Source organism: Histoplasma capsulatum (assembly GCF_000150115.1).
Source record: "Histoplasma capsulatum G186AR genomic scaffold supercont2.9, whole genome shotgun sequence".
Classification (NCBI taxonomy): Eukaryota; Fungi; Ascomycota; class Eurotiomycetes; order Onygenales; family Ajellomycetaceae; genus Histoplasma; species Histoplasma capsulatum.
In genome coordinates this window covers 354487-367886 of record NW_025544809.1, presented here as the reverse complement: position 1 = coordinate 367886, position 13400 = coordinate 354487, and the positions used below count along the sequence as shown (strand labels likewise).

The following is a 13400-nucleotide window of genomic DNA, read 5'->3' as shown; positions in this document are numbered from 1 at the left end:
TAATTAACGCTTTTCCTATCCAAATGTTACCTATAATGCGAGGTAAAAACCATCTCAAAGGAGCAAAAGTTGAAGAATGGATAAAAATGAAGAAGTACAGAAATTTGTAAGTAAAATAGTTATTATACATAGTCACAACCAGTTGTGCTTTCTTCTCATTCATACATAGATCCAAACATGTCACGCCCACAGACCTAGATATCATCAGAGAAAGAGGACAGGTGGGGAAGAAAAAGGGTTGGGAGAGGTGTTGCAGAGGTCGTTTGGACAACGATTGATTTAAACCAAAACCATTAAACCATGTGGGATGGTGATAATCCCGCCGATGTTTGTGATCGAAAACATCGATTCCGGCGGGCAATGCGCCGCGATGAACATTTGCAGATGGATATTCATGGATAAATTGCCAAGCGAAATGGAAAACGACACCACAAATCGAGGTAATATAAAATCACGCCAGCGCTGCATTCTCCAGTTCCATGCGTTGCACATGATGCATGCTGGCAAGATCATTGGGTATAAAAGGGATTGATGGAAATATGAACTGAGGACATGATTTATAAATAACAAAACTGGCGCTGGAAGTTTTCCCCATCTTTTCAAGGAACGTTGGGACTCCAGGCAGTTTCCGTCTGCCAAATTAGAGTCTCAAGTCCTGTCAGCAAGTAAGAGAGTGAGATGAGAGCTCAAAATCGAAAATGCTATGGCACCAAAAAGATTTTAGCTCCCAAGAAACAGAATTGCAACACAACCTGTACACATAATATACAATTGCGCCTTACACAGCACGCCATCGGCTGCGAAGTCCTGCTGTCCATCGATCATAAAGGACATCCGCAAGTTGCTTCGTATGTTCCATTCCAAGGACTTGTTGTCCTGGAAGATTTAAACCCGCTCCCTGCCAATGGTCATCGGCATGAGTTTGCTCGGATTGTCGCCGCCGATGGCTCTTGAGATGGGGATTGTTCTGGGCAAGAACGAGTTTCGGTCTTGATGGGGATTCCACCGTCGTTTGTTTGGGTAACATCGAGGAAAGTTTGGGGTCTCTAGACAAAAAAGTTAGGGTTAATCAGAAGATAAAAGCTAGAAAGAGACACGAAACTCACGCTTGTAACTTATCGCAAGTCGACTTCATGATCTGGTAAAGCCCTTCTGGGTCGATCATTTCAAGATCGCTCCATGCTTCGGCAAGTCGGGATATAGCCTCCCGTTTTTGTTGATCCCACGTCGTCGAGAGCACTTCCTGGCAGGAAAGTCCAATGGATTTATTATATATCCTTCTGCCTAGTATAGCTTCTTTGCTACTTGGTTCCGAAAACAGCGTCTTTGGTGCGCAGTTCTCATCCATCGGCAGAGGATAGCCTGTGGACTCGTTTGTCATATCAGCTTGTTTATCTGATACCCGGCGAAATTGTCTAACCGTTGAAGGGCTATTTCCGAAACTTAAGTTTAGCCCAAGGGGTTGTTTTACCCCACTTGACCGCCGTTTGGTATTCGATCGTCTCACGGATGGAGATCGCTCTGCCGAGAGGGCTGAACGTCTTACCGTGGAATTTGACACTGGTTTGCTGGAACTCTGTATGCTTGACGTGTCTATAAGTTCCAATTGCTTTAGCATTTCCGAAGTGTCCTCTTCTGGCTCGATCTCCTCTATTGGTGGGCCGGATATCTTCATTCGTTTTTGCGTATTGTGTGACATGGCTACAGTACCCGGTTTCAAAGTGTCGAACACCCACCCATCTTCATCTTCCTTATGATCAATGGTTGCCCTATATCAAATTAGCAGATTCTCTCAGAATCTTCAATCCCAAGAGGGGGGGGGGCGTACATAGATTCCTCATAATATTTTATATTATCTGACAGGCCTCTGCTTGCTTCCCACTCTTGCCTGCGTTGAATTAGCTCCTGCAATGCCTCTGTCTTACCAGCATTGCGAATGAACTTGTGTCGTAACAGCTCTTTAGCTGTTGGTCGTCGGTCGGGGTCTTTTATCAGACATTGAGCTACAAAATCTTTGAAATTTTGAGTGAAGTGAGTTCCTTCCAACCTGGGAGCCGGTGCTTTCGGAATCAGAAAGAGGACTTTCATTGGATGCGTGCTAGCGTTTGGTGGCTCCCCATTAGCCATCTCCATTGCCGTAATACCCAACGACCAGATATCGGCTTTGAAATCGTATCCCGCTTGTTGGATAACTTCTGGAGCCATCCAAAATGGCGTTCCAACAAAGGTATTGCGCTGCGATTTGATGTTCGTGAGTTGGGCTGCGACACCGAAATCTGCCAGTTTAACCTTTCCGGACTGGGACAGAAGGACATTGGCAGCTTTAACATCTCGATGTATTTTCCCCTCTTGATGTAGATAATCCAGGCCCAATAACAGTTGCTGACAGACAATGGCGATATGGGCTTCGTTAAACACTCCGGGTTTAAGCTGTAATCCTATTATTAGTAAATATTATCACGGAGTCGAAAGGTGCTAATTACCAGATCTAAACAAGATCCACCACCCAAGTATTCCATGACGATCCACAACTTGTAGCCTTTGAGAAAGCTTGTCTTGTACTGCGTCACGTAGGGGCTTGCACAAGTTGCTAGCACCGCAATCTCCTGCTGAATTTCTTGGATATCATCTTCGCTAGATTCGAGGTCAATCTGAAACAAGGAGAGTGGATTAGATCAGCTGTTCGACTCCATATCTTCCCGACTCCACAGGAATCATACATGTTTTATCGCCACGATTTCGCCCGTATCCTTGTCGATGGCTTTGTACACTGTTCCAAAACTCCCACCTGGATCGGCACAGAACGAAAATTAGTTATCTGGAGCGCATAACGGCAGCTGTATCCCGAACTCAACTCACTCCCAAGCTCCTCAAGCATTTGATAGCCATTGGCCAAAGCTCCCTCGTCGGCCATGCCTCACGTTGTGCCTTATGGAACGCCAACAGTATCCCTGGAGACGGAGATGGAGCTCTCTGTTTTCGTTTGCAAAATCGACCCCAGTTGTTTGCAGATGGCTTACGACACGGCAACTGGGATCCCAATGAATCAACTGTGGCCCAGCAAGCGACAGAGTCCGCGATTCGGTCAATGGAGGATGATACTGGTGGAGAAATACATTTGGAGGATGAATAAAAAAAACTGTAAATAACGATATCCGTTGTTGAAACTTGAAACTAACTCAAATATCCGGTTTTTCATGCAAGATTCAAGCTCTGTCAGATCCTCAGCTGTTGGAGTGGGGAAAGTTGCTCAGTCGGGATAAACATCGGTTGTCTATGGCAACACCCGACGCTAGTGTCTTTTGGGGTTGGACCGGATATACATGTGCCACGGCATTTAAAGTTTCGGGTTCGGAGCATCCCGAGGTCACTATCAAGCTTAACAGTTTATGTAACAATAACTCCGTCCAGAACCAAAGATTAAAACCCGGATATTCAGCAACATCCAAATCCAAATCTACTCAAAATTAATAATAATCCAAGATTTTTGAAACATCCACCCGCATTCTGTAATATGACTGCTACAACTCCAGAATCAAATCTCTAGAACGCCTGGTCCTCTATATAGGTATACTGATCCGAAAATCTGTAGTGGAATTCGCTCAACCAGCTACACATATTTATAGGGGTTCATGATGCCGTTCTAGAAAATAGAGATGATTTGTTAGGGGTAATCAGGCGAAAAAAATGAGATTGAAGCACAAAAACTTACAGGATCGTAAAGTTTCTTAAGTTGGGCCATCAGCTTAATCATCGTCTCGCTTTTGCTGTAGCCGATGAATTCTTTCTTCGCAATTCCCAAACCATGTTCTGCACTAATACTGCCATTCCTCTTGGCAATCCACTCGTACACCCACGGCTCAATAAGCTTCTCGACCTGCTTGTTGTACTGCCGAACGGCGATGTTGAGATGCAGATTTGAATCCCCCATATGTCCATATCCCAACACTTCACGGACTGGATAGTTCTCGTCATCTCCAACTAGACCAGCGCTTGTCAATCGGTCTCTCGTGTCATCGACGAGTTGATAGAGCTCCGCTAACGGAATGGAGACATCATATTTATATGTTCCGCCCAGGTGGCTCAGCGCTTCTGTAATGCCTTCCCGCCATCGCCATAACGTTTGTGCTTGTGTTTCGTCCTGAGCCAACACGCCATCTGCCACGATAGATTCGCTCATGACATGTTCCAAAAAGCCTTCCAGTTTCTCGTTATCGTGCTCACCGTTCGAACCACTCGTTTCTACAAGGCAGTAGAACGGATACGAACCATCCAGCGGCTTCTTCAACCCTGTTACCTTGTGCACCATGTCCTGACTCCGCCCATCCATCAACTCAAAGGCAGATAGGATTTCTGACAGATGGCCCTTGGCTTCCAGAAAGGCTGCTAGGGCTTGTTCATAGCTTTCAATGCCGAAGAAAGCTACATTAACAGCCTTTGGTCGTTGTGGACAAATAATAGAAACGCCAGTAATAATGCCGATGGTTCCCTCCCCACCAATGAAGAGCTGCTTGAGATCATAACCCGTATTGTTCTTCCGTAACGTGGACAGATCATCGATAATTGTCCCATCTGGAAGAACAGCTTCTATACCCAGTACATTGCCATGTAAACTCCCATAACGTAGTAGTCGCAGACCTCCAGCATTAGTAGCAACATTTCCTCCGATATGACACGACCCTTTCGCCCCCAGATCAAGAGGGAAAATATGATTCCGCTCCGCCAGGTATTTATCAGCAACTTCGAGAATCACACCAGCGTCAACGACCAGCACGCCTGAGTTTTCATCGAAGGAGCGAATATTATTCATCCGCGCCGTGTTAATGATAACCTCATCGAATACGGGCACGCCTCCTCCAACCAGTCCCGTATTACCACCCTGGGGCACGACCGCCAATCTATTTTCATTGCAGTACTTGAGAACATCACTCATCTGCTTTGTATTCTGTGGTTTCAACACCAGCTTCCCATGTCCTCGATACTTGCGCATCCAATCGCAGTTGAACGGTTCGATATCGTCGGTGGCGTCCGTTGTGAAGCCATCTATGACGGCGGATGGGGATTTGAGGAGGGTTTTAAAGTGCTGGACATGAGTGTTGGTAAGTTCGGAGAAATTCGGGTTCCTCCTTAGATTCGGATATACGTCTGTGGTGTATTTAGATTGGCTCTTGGGAGGAGTTGCGGTGACTGATATTTCCTGGGCTCCGAGAGGCGATGCGGACGTGCTGAATCGCATTGAACGTGCATCGCAGAAATTCGGACGGAAACTGCCTGTTCTTATCCTTGAAGATCCCCCGCGCCGGATGGCGAGTGAAACACCTCGGGCACCAGACATTGCGGATAGAGCTACGATGCAAAAGAGAGGAAAAACCAGAGGAAAATTCAGAACATTGTTCGTGACTTTTTAGTTTGGGGGGATGACGATGATGCCAAGAAACAGCAGCTCGTTGGCGCTGGGCGGCAAAACGGACACCCCCATTCATGGATTCTGGGTGGCTTCAACACTATCCCCTCGTCTGGCCGCGAGGACACAATTAGTGCAATACAATTAGTGTAACAACTAAGCTGTTAGTTCTGATGTACCAACCAATAATTCTTCATACTAAATTCTATGTAATCTGATTTGTTGATACTGCTTCACTATTTTAGTAATCTGCTATCTTCTTATCTTGATTCATTCATATTCATGATCTTCTTATCACTCTGATCACTCTGCTTTGAGAAAGAAATATGACTTCTATAGATAATCTTCAATTTCTTAATGCTTCTTTTAATCAGATTGACTAATTTTTTTTATTAGATAGTACAAAAATAGATGCAAAGTGAAAGCAATCTGTCAGTGTATAGATAGATGGTGGGTTGAGTGGCCACACCACCACGCCCACAGATACTATGAGCACAACCATTTAACAAATGATTATGTTAGCTTTTTGGATAATCTAATGGTTATAGTGCTATCTTATTGCAAAGATATAGTTGTGCAGCATGTAGTAATATTGCTCTCTGCTTGAAGAGAGGATATTGAAAGAAGTTCCATTCTGATCATATTAATTAGGACTAGTTAGTTGACTAGATCAAATAGATTACATAAATTACACTAAAACACATCAATACAGCTGATCTCTCATATGGCCCAGTAACTTTCATATATTTAATACACTAATGTACACACTAAAAAATACACTAATTGTGTCCTCGCGGCCAGACGAGGGGATAAAAGCCCAACAAGTCGAGGGAATATAGAATGGGGGTGCTATGACATGCTACAATACATGGGGTTAAGCTCTGGCCACATCGACAATGAATGCTTCTTGACGCGACCCCATCAGATGCCGCTGGCTCCCGAAATGTTCGTATGGATTTATGGATGTCCAGCATATTAAAATAACATTATAACTTCGGGCGCGCCTTTGTCTTCGTCTTCGCCTTCGCCTTCGCCTTCGCCCCACGGTCCCTGTCTCTCAAGTGACGCCGCAATATCTTCCCGCTTGCAGTCTTTGGTATAACATCAATGACCTCCACGCCGCCCCTCAACCACTTATAACGCGCCTTATGGTCCGAGACATGCTTCTTAATATCGCGAATGAAAATGTGGTCATCAACCGGTGCATTAATAGCCTTGACCACGTATGCCTTTGGGACCTCCCCAGCATCATCATCGATAGCGGCAATAACAGCGGTGTCCGCAACGTATGGATGGGTAAGCAGATGCGCTTCCAGCTCAGCGGGAGCAACTTGGAATCCCTGTACCAAATTGTCAAATAATTAAACCCCAACTATTCTCGTTCCTTACAACGTCCATTTACATGTACGTAGTGCTTACCTTCACTTTTATCAGCTCCTTAATCCTATCGACTATGAAAACATGATCCTCTCCTTTGGCGCTCTTCCTTAAAACAGCCTCGTCTCCGGTCCGCAACCACCCGTTCTGGAAAGTCGCCTTATTTGCTGCCTCGTTATTGAGGTATCCAAGCACAATCGTCGGGCCCCGTAGGAGAAGTTCTCCTGGTGTATCGTACTCTTCAATATCGTCTCCATCAGCCGACACGAGGCGCGCTTCAATTGAGGGAAGTAAGGAACCTGATGATCCGAAGAAGATGTCATGCGGGCTGGTGGCTGTTGCAACGGCTGTGGTTTCTGTAAGGCCTATAATGCATTTGATTTTCTGCCTTAGGTTATATGAACAAATATATGCGAAAGGGAATCATACCGTAGGCTTGAAGGATAGACCACGATGGCTGCAGCTTGCCCAGTTGCTCAGCAGTTTCCAGGCCGAGAGGAGCTGCACCAGTGATTATTGAGTGCACACTACCCAGATCATATTTTTTCATGAGTTCCTCATTCTTCACCATGGAAACAATTACGGGAGGAACCTTCTTTCTGTCAATACACGCTGCAGGCACAATGGGCCGAAAGTGCATCAGAGCATCTCAATGCACAAGAACAGAGAACTTACCAGATATAAAACATTTATCCTAGACCTCTGTATAACAGCCAAAAGTGTCTCGAGTTCAAATTTATGCAGCACGACCACACATTCACCTCTGAAAACCGCAGCGTGAAAAACAGAGAGGCCAAATATGTGACCCTGGGGCAAAAGTCCCAGGACAACGTTCTTCTGGTCTGGTGTACGGGTGTGATTCTCAAAACTCGTTAATAAAAGCACCTCTGAAATCATATTCCGATGCGAAATCAGTACTCCTTTCTACTGGAGCACGTTAGCAGCGTCCCATATAAATATTGCACGTGCCGCAGCGGAAAATGTATAATTTCTTGGGGTAGTTTATGATATACCGGCAATCCACTCGTCCCACTCGAAAAGCATAAGTAGGCGCATTGACTTGCTCCTTGCCCCTTCTGCCACTTCAAAGCATCCAGGTCGCAAAGCTTCGAACCTTTCTCGATCAGTCGGCTCATGGTGGTAAACTCAGCCGGAGTACTTAAGCCATTCAGCAGCTCCTGCGGCATTTCCAAAATATACACTCGCGAGCGTGGCATTCCGCATTTGGAAGCTGCTTCGAGTGCTGTGGCTAGTAACGGGATGCAAGTAAATAGCACTGACGATTTAGAGGCGCGGAGTTGATATGCCAACTCATCTACTGTGGAAGAGGCATTGATGAGTGTTGCTATACCTGATAGTTTATGGATAGCCCATCCAAGTGGAATATAGTCAATCTGTGTATATACATCTCAGCTTATGCTTCATAAAAAAATATTACTGGCATAGTTATCCCCACGTGCTTTTTTCTCTTCAGAGAGGTTGTAATTTCGCGTCCTCATCTCGCCCAGAGAATACATTAGAATAAATTTTTCATACCGTATTCAGCGAAAAGATGCCTATAATTTTATCCCACTCGGAACCCCGATTCGGATGCCATCCAAACTCCTGCGCAAGGCTTCTGGCGAGATAATCCACGCGTTGCCGTACTTGCACCGCCGAATACCCCTCACCCGATATGCCCCACACAAAAGGGTTTCGAGAGCTGGCTAGTGAAGGCCTTCTGTACTTCTCGTCAAAAATGAAGTCACAGATCGGCGTTGAATCTGGTATTGAGCTTGATGGCATGCTAGACGCCCATGATGGGGATTGGAAAACCATGATGTCTATGGGAGTGTCACCGAATCTGGATGGTTGTACCTCAGCTAGGAGATGCAATACCTAGCACAGGAGCAAATGAAGGGAGGGGGATATAAGGGTCAATCTACCAACACCGCGCTAATATGACACAAGTTTGTTTATCCCGAGGTTGTTACACCTCTGCCCAGAATATGAAATTTAGTGTTAAAAAGGATCTTACTGAGCGGGGTACTGAAAATAATTATGTGTACGGAGCACTATTGTAGTATATATAGGTACTGCAGGATTTGTATATGATTATTGGAAGCGGATGTACAGTATCACCACTAAACAGTGTGTATTCCAAATCCGAAAGGCGATAACACCCATAATAGTTACTAGCTATCAATCCCTCCTCATGGTTGAGGGAGCTTTAATTTTCAGTTATTCTTCCTTAGTGATAAGACCGCCCCGATGGGTTTACGAGAACCAGGCTGTCTGGATTAGACGCGCGCTTGGCGCCTGTCCCGAGCTGGAGGCAGCCGCGATTGCGTCCCACCCGAATTGGGCAACGCCTTTCAACCTCCGAACTCTTAGACATCTCTAAGCTAAAGTCTCCAGCAGCAAATATCATCCGTCGTCTGTCCCAGTGCATGGTTGTCCATCCTTAAAGCCACACGCTCCCTTAACATATCACGGCCGCTCGCTTCTCAGATATGGCTTCTGGATATGACCGAGCGCTTTCAGGTAAGTCGCTGATCCAATAGCTATTTCATTGCGTGATACGTACACTATAACCTGATAATCTTCTAACATACTACAAGTCTTTAGGTATGTTTGCGTCCAGGAAGATATATACTTACGTTGTTGCCCCTACCTGACACCATTGAAAGCCCTGATGGCCACGTTTTCCAGGTAGAATATGCTCTCGAAGCTGTCAAGAGAGGTATGCCCAACATAATCATATCCATATCCATGCCCAATCAAGGATTCTACGAATATATGCATACTAACCCAGTCATGCATGTTATACAGGAACATGTGCTGTCGGCGTAAAGGGCAAGGACATCGTCGTCCTAGGCTGTGAGAAACGCTCCGCCATGAAACTGCAGGATACACGCATCACACCCTCCAAGCTCTGCCTGCTCGATAACCACGTCTGCCTCGCTTTCGCAGGCCTCAATGCCGATGCCAGAATCCTAGTCGACAAAGCCAGACTAGAAGCCCAGTCACACCGTCTCACCGTGGAGGATCCCGTCACCATCGAATATATCACCAAATATGTTGCTGGGGTGCAGCAGCGATATACGCAGAGTGGTGGCGTACGGCCGTTTGGCATTAGCACGCTGATTGTGGGTTTTGACCATGGCGATGATGTCCCGCGTCTGTACCAGACAGAGCCTTCGGGAATTTATTCGGCTTGGTAAGTCTATCAATATGAGGATAATGGGCATTTTGGAGTGCTACATGTATGTCTGAATATCTAGCTAATGTACGGCTACGGGGATACAGGAAAGCAAACGCAATCGGCCGCTCGAGCAAGACTGTGCGAGAATTCTTAGAACGGCATCATAAAGACGATATGGACAGGGAGGCAACGATCCAGCTGACCATCAAGTCGCTTCTGGAGGTTGTACAGACGGGGGCTAAGAATATCGAAATCGCCATAATGGCGCCTGGGAAGACTATGGAACTGCTCCCGGGCGATCAGATTGAGGCATATGTCAAGAGCATAGAGACGGAGAAGCAGGAGGAGGCTGCTAAGAAGAAGACGGGACGGACTCCCGGGACAGGAACCGCGGCCATATTAACGCGAGGCGGAGGGGAGGGGTCAGACAGCTGAGCGGGATGTTTCAGTCCGTTTATTAAGTTATTTATTGACCGTAATGCATGTATTGTGTTTTCACTTCTTACCGGATATGGATTTTGCGTGATCTGAACCCTCTATGTTTCTGGGCCTGCCAATATGCCTGTGGCAATGCTATCTTTGACGTCGTATCATATAATCGCATTTACACGAAGCAAAGATGAGAAGAAGGAAAGAAGCGATGCAAAATTGAAAACATTATATCGTCACATCGTCATGAAACTTCGCCAAACAACTACCACAACAACACCACATCATGTCCTTATCTTATCCAAGCCGGTTGGGCGCATCCTTAACATTGAAAATTGTCCGCTCCTCCTCCTGCCGCACTCGTTCATCCTTCAACATCCTATTAATTAATTAATGAAACGAAGCCGTTAGCCACATCTATGTGATACAAGTAAGACGAATAAATCCCCACCTAGAATCAATCCGGGCATCCTCTCCCTCGATCTTCAAGGCTGGTTTGGGCGTGACCGCGTCGAGGACAAAATGGTTATCGCAGTGCGGGCAGTATTCGTCACTGTACATCAATAGATAAAGTTAAATAGTTAATGAATGGAGTTGGCAATGAAAAATGGCAAATATATACGCGCTGAGAAATATATGAAAAATGGCAGTTAAATGTCAGAAATATAGGCATACCTCTCCTCGAATTCTCGCGCATCCTTCCGGAAACATTTTTTGCATTTCTTGCAGGCGAATGTCTATAGCAGAGGAAATATGTCAAGTCAGAAAAGTATTCTCCTCCAAACTGACGGTGATGGGGGATGTTAGGGAATTAACAACCATGTCAAACGACTGCAACAACTCATGGTTTTCCTGTTCCTGGTGGCATTGCGCGCAGTCGAACCATCGCCGGCCTAGGATATCACAATTAACCCAGGTTATCTATATAGGATCGGAGTACTCCAGACGGCGCCTTGTAGGGGAGGGCACTGGACAATCTGTAACTCACAGCATGGCGAGCGGATGGAGACCTGGGCATTCAAAACGTGCTTACTGGGCGAAAGTGCTGCATAAGCAGAGAGTCGTGATTAAAATAGAGGCAAGAGGAATACACATGTGTATATTTATGGGTTGGACATATGGTGGAGGGGCGGAGGAGGAGACGCGCACTTACCACATAGTTCTAGCTAGGGTCGGGCTATATTCTTTTGTTTTGAATAACACGCACTATTTGCGTGGACTGACTCCCAAAAGAAATTCGAGACGATACAAGGCGAAACAACAGCATAAAAGAAAACAATCTCCAAACAATCCAAGAAAGCCCGACTGAGGTAGAAGGGCAATGAAGTATCCACGACAGCGTCGATCAAACATACAGTCCAGTTGAACAGGAACTCAAATTTCGGCCGGAAAAACTTTTGGTGGCGTGCCAATCTTCTAATGAACTCTGTTTTGAGAACTTCTATGGAGCGTTCTTTTTCTATGATACTTCAATCCTCTAACTGAACCCAACACCCTTACCATTTCCTAACCATGTCTTCATGCTCCATTTTCCAACCCGGCTAGCAACTCTGCTGCACGTTCCCACTATAAATGGATAAGAAATCAATCATCAAGACTTGGCCATCAGAGAAAAGCGGCGCAAAAAATAAACATGTTTGCTCTATGCTCGATGTGGAACCATCTTTTATCTCCTGGACTCATCACTTAGGATGCACTAGCTAATCCTCCTCAGCGAGGAATATTTACTCTGGTTTCAATGTCGTCCCAGGCGAACTCGAAGAGAAGGGGGGAGGAACAATGGCCGTCCTGTGCTCCCGATTTACGACTTAGATCACCGACTGGCCCTGGATTTCGCCGCCCTGGATTTCGCCGCCGGTTTCCCCGCGTTCCGTTTTTCTTGTGTCTTTGGTGGTCTTTGGATTGGATGCTCTTCCCTTGATCGAGTACGTGTCGGGTATCTGATAACAATTTCTGTTGTTGGCGGCTTGTATACGATTGCAGAGGGCTTTTTCAGAAGCAAGGCAATTAGGACCTGTATTAGTGACGGGGCACCTCGAGGCGCTGCTGGCGGATACGCAAGATGCAGGTCAGAAAGCACAAGGTGGTAATATGTCTCCTGGTTTTCGAAGATCTTTTTCAGGTAGAGGACCAGAAACTCATTTCCACCGATCAAGAACCCCCATGAACAATCACAGTCGATCATATGCTTTCCCAGCTATGACACATCTTGTCAGAACTGATCTCTCTCTTCTGAATCCTCATGCATGCAGGACACTCTCCAGACGCGAGCTCGCTCACCTTGAAGACAATTGACCTTTCGCCGGTTTCATAGGATTTAAGTTCCAACTTCGTTCCTTGACCATTGTTCTCTTGTGCCATTCCCACAATTTTGCTGGCATGTCCATTGAAAGCTGCGACACTCTTATGCTCAATGATAATTATATCCCTCCCGTCGCGTTGAATTTTCCGGTTCGGACGAACGCCCCCTTCTTCTTGACACGGCACTGATTGGATATCGGCCGGCCCTAAGTCATCCGCTATCTGCACAAATGCCCGTACATAGCCTATGGCATGGGTGAACACATCAATGTTCATTGTCTCATCTCCTGTCCTTGTGTGCAGCAACATCTCTGCAACAGCGTGCGCAGCACCAAGATTATGTACCGGGGTTGTCACGGTGCCCAGGCTTGTACGTGTCTTTTCTGTGATATCCTGGCACATTCGGGTATCCTGGACGATGAGCTGAGGCAGTCGACGTTCATCTGCAGGAACTTTTGATGCCAACGGCGCAGTGGATTCGCTGCCAGGATTGTCAGTTACGATTTGCCCAACTGGAGGGTTATCATAAAATTCTGCCAAAGTCCCATATCCAGGCAGGTTGAGCCGAGAAATTTGTGTCGCCATGGGAAAGGTCGTAGGAGCAGTACCCCGAAGTATGAGATATGTTGACTAACTTATGAGCAGTTTCTCAGGGAAATAAGAACCTTGTATTGATGAATGGAAGTCAAGAGAGGCGGATTTCGA

At 46.1% G+C, this 13400-nt stretch overlaps 6 protein-coding genes across 6 annotated transcripts; 1 reads left to right on the top strand and 5 right to left on the bottom strand.

The window, feature by feature from the left end:
* Nucleotides 1-551: 551 nt before the first annotated feature.
* On the bottom strand, nt 552-3164 carry HCBG_06349 (serine/threonine-protein kinase; the record flags this gene model as incomplete). The annotated part of the gene is made up of 6 exons (XM_045433398.1): nt 552-1046; nt 1107-1769; nt 1829-2430; nt 2484-2651; nt 2721-2788; nt 2860-3164. 6 exons carry the CDS (start codon nt 2912-2914, stop codon nt 779-781), a joined length of 1824 nt encoding a protein of 607 aa, XP_045285711.1.
* A 258-nt stretch (nt 3165-3422) lies between these two features.
* On the bottom strand, nt 3423-5335 carry HCBG_06348 (actin interacting protein; the record flags this gene model as incomplete). Its single annotated transcript, XM_045433397.1, has 2 exons — nt 3423-3643; nt 3713-5335. The coding sequence occupies 2 exons, from the start codon at nt 5333-5335 to the stop codon at nt 3611-3613; spliced, it is 1656 nt and encodes a 551-aa protein (XP_045285710.1).
* Nucleotides 5336-6390: 1055 nt separating this feature from the next.
* Nucleotides 6391-8599, bottom strand: HCBG_06347 (AMP dependent CoA ligase; the record flags this gene model as incomplete). The annotated part of the gene is made up of 6 exons (XM_045433396.1): nt 6391-6744; nt 6824-7146; nt 7211-7373; nt 7457-7705; nt 7795-8175; nt 8318-8599. 6 exons carry the CDS (start codon nt 8597-8599, stop codon nt 6391-6393), a joined length of 1752 nt encoding a protein of 583 aa, XP_045285709.1.
* Nucleotides 8600-9273: 674 nt separating this feature from the next.
* On the top strand, nt 9274-10400 carry HCBG_06346 (proteasome component PRE6; the record flags this gene model as incomplete). The annotated part of the gene is made up of 4 exons (XM_045433395.1): nt 9274-9304; nt 9405-9503; nt 9593-9980; nt 10070-10400. 4 exons carry the CDS (start codon nt 9274-9276, stop codon nt 10398-10400), a joined length of 849 nt encoding a protein of 282 aa, XP_045285708.1.
* Nucleotides 10401-10438: 38 nt separating this feature from the next.
* Nucleotides 10439-11650, bottom strand: HCBG_06345 (uncharacterized protein; the record flags this gene model as incomplete). The annotated part of the gene is made up of 6 exons (XM_045433394.1): nt 10439-10773; nt 10846-10947; nt 11070-11131; nt 11214-11287; nt 11383-11426; nt 11548-11650. The coding sequence occupies 6 exons, from the start codon at nt 11550-11552 to the stop codon at nt 10692-10694; spliced, it is 369 nt and encodes a 122-aa protein (XP_045285707.1).
* Nucleotides 11651-12207: 557 nt separating this feature from the next.
* Nucleotides 12208-13280, bottom strand: HCBG_06344 (uncharacterized protein; the record flags this gene model as incomplete). Its single annotated transcript, XM_045433393.1, has 2 exons — nt 12208-12591; nt 12675-13280. 2 exons carry the CDS (start codon nt 13278-13280, stop codon nt 12208-12210), a joined length of 990 nt encoding a protein of 329 aa, XP_045285706.1.
* Between the last annotated feature and the right edge of the window lie 120 nt (nt 13281-13400).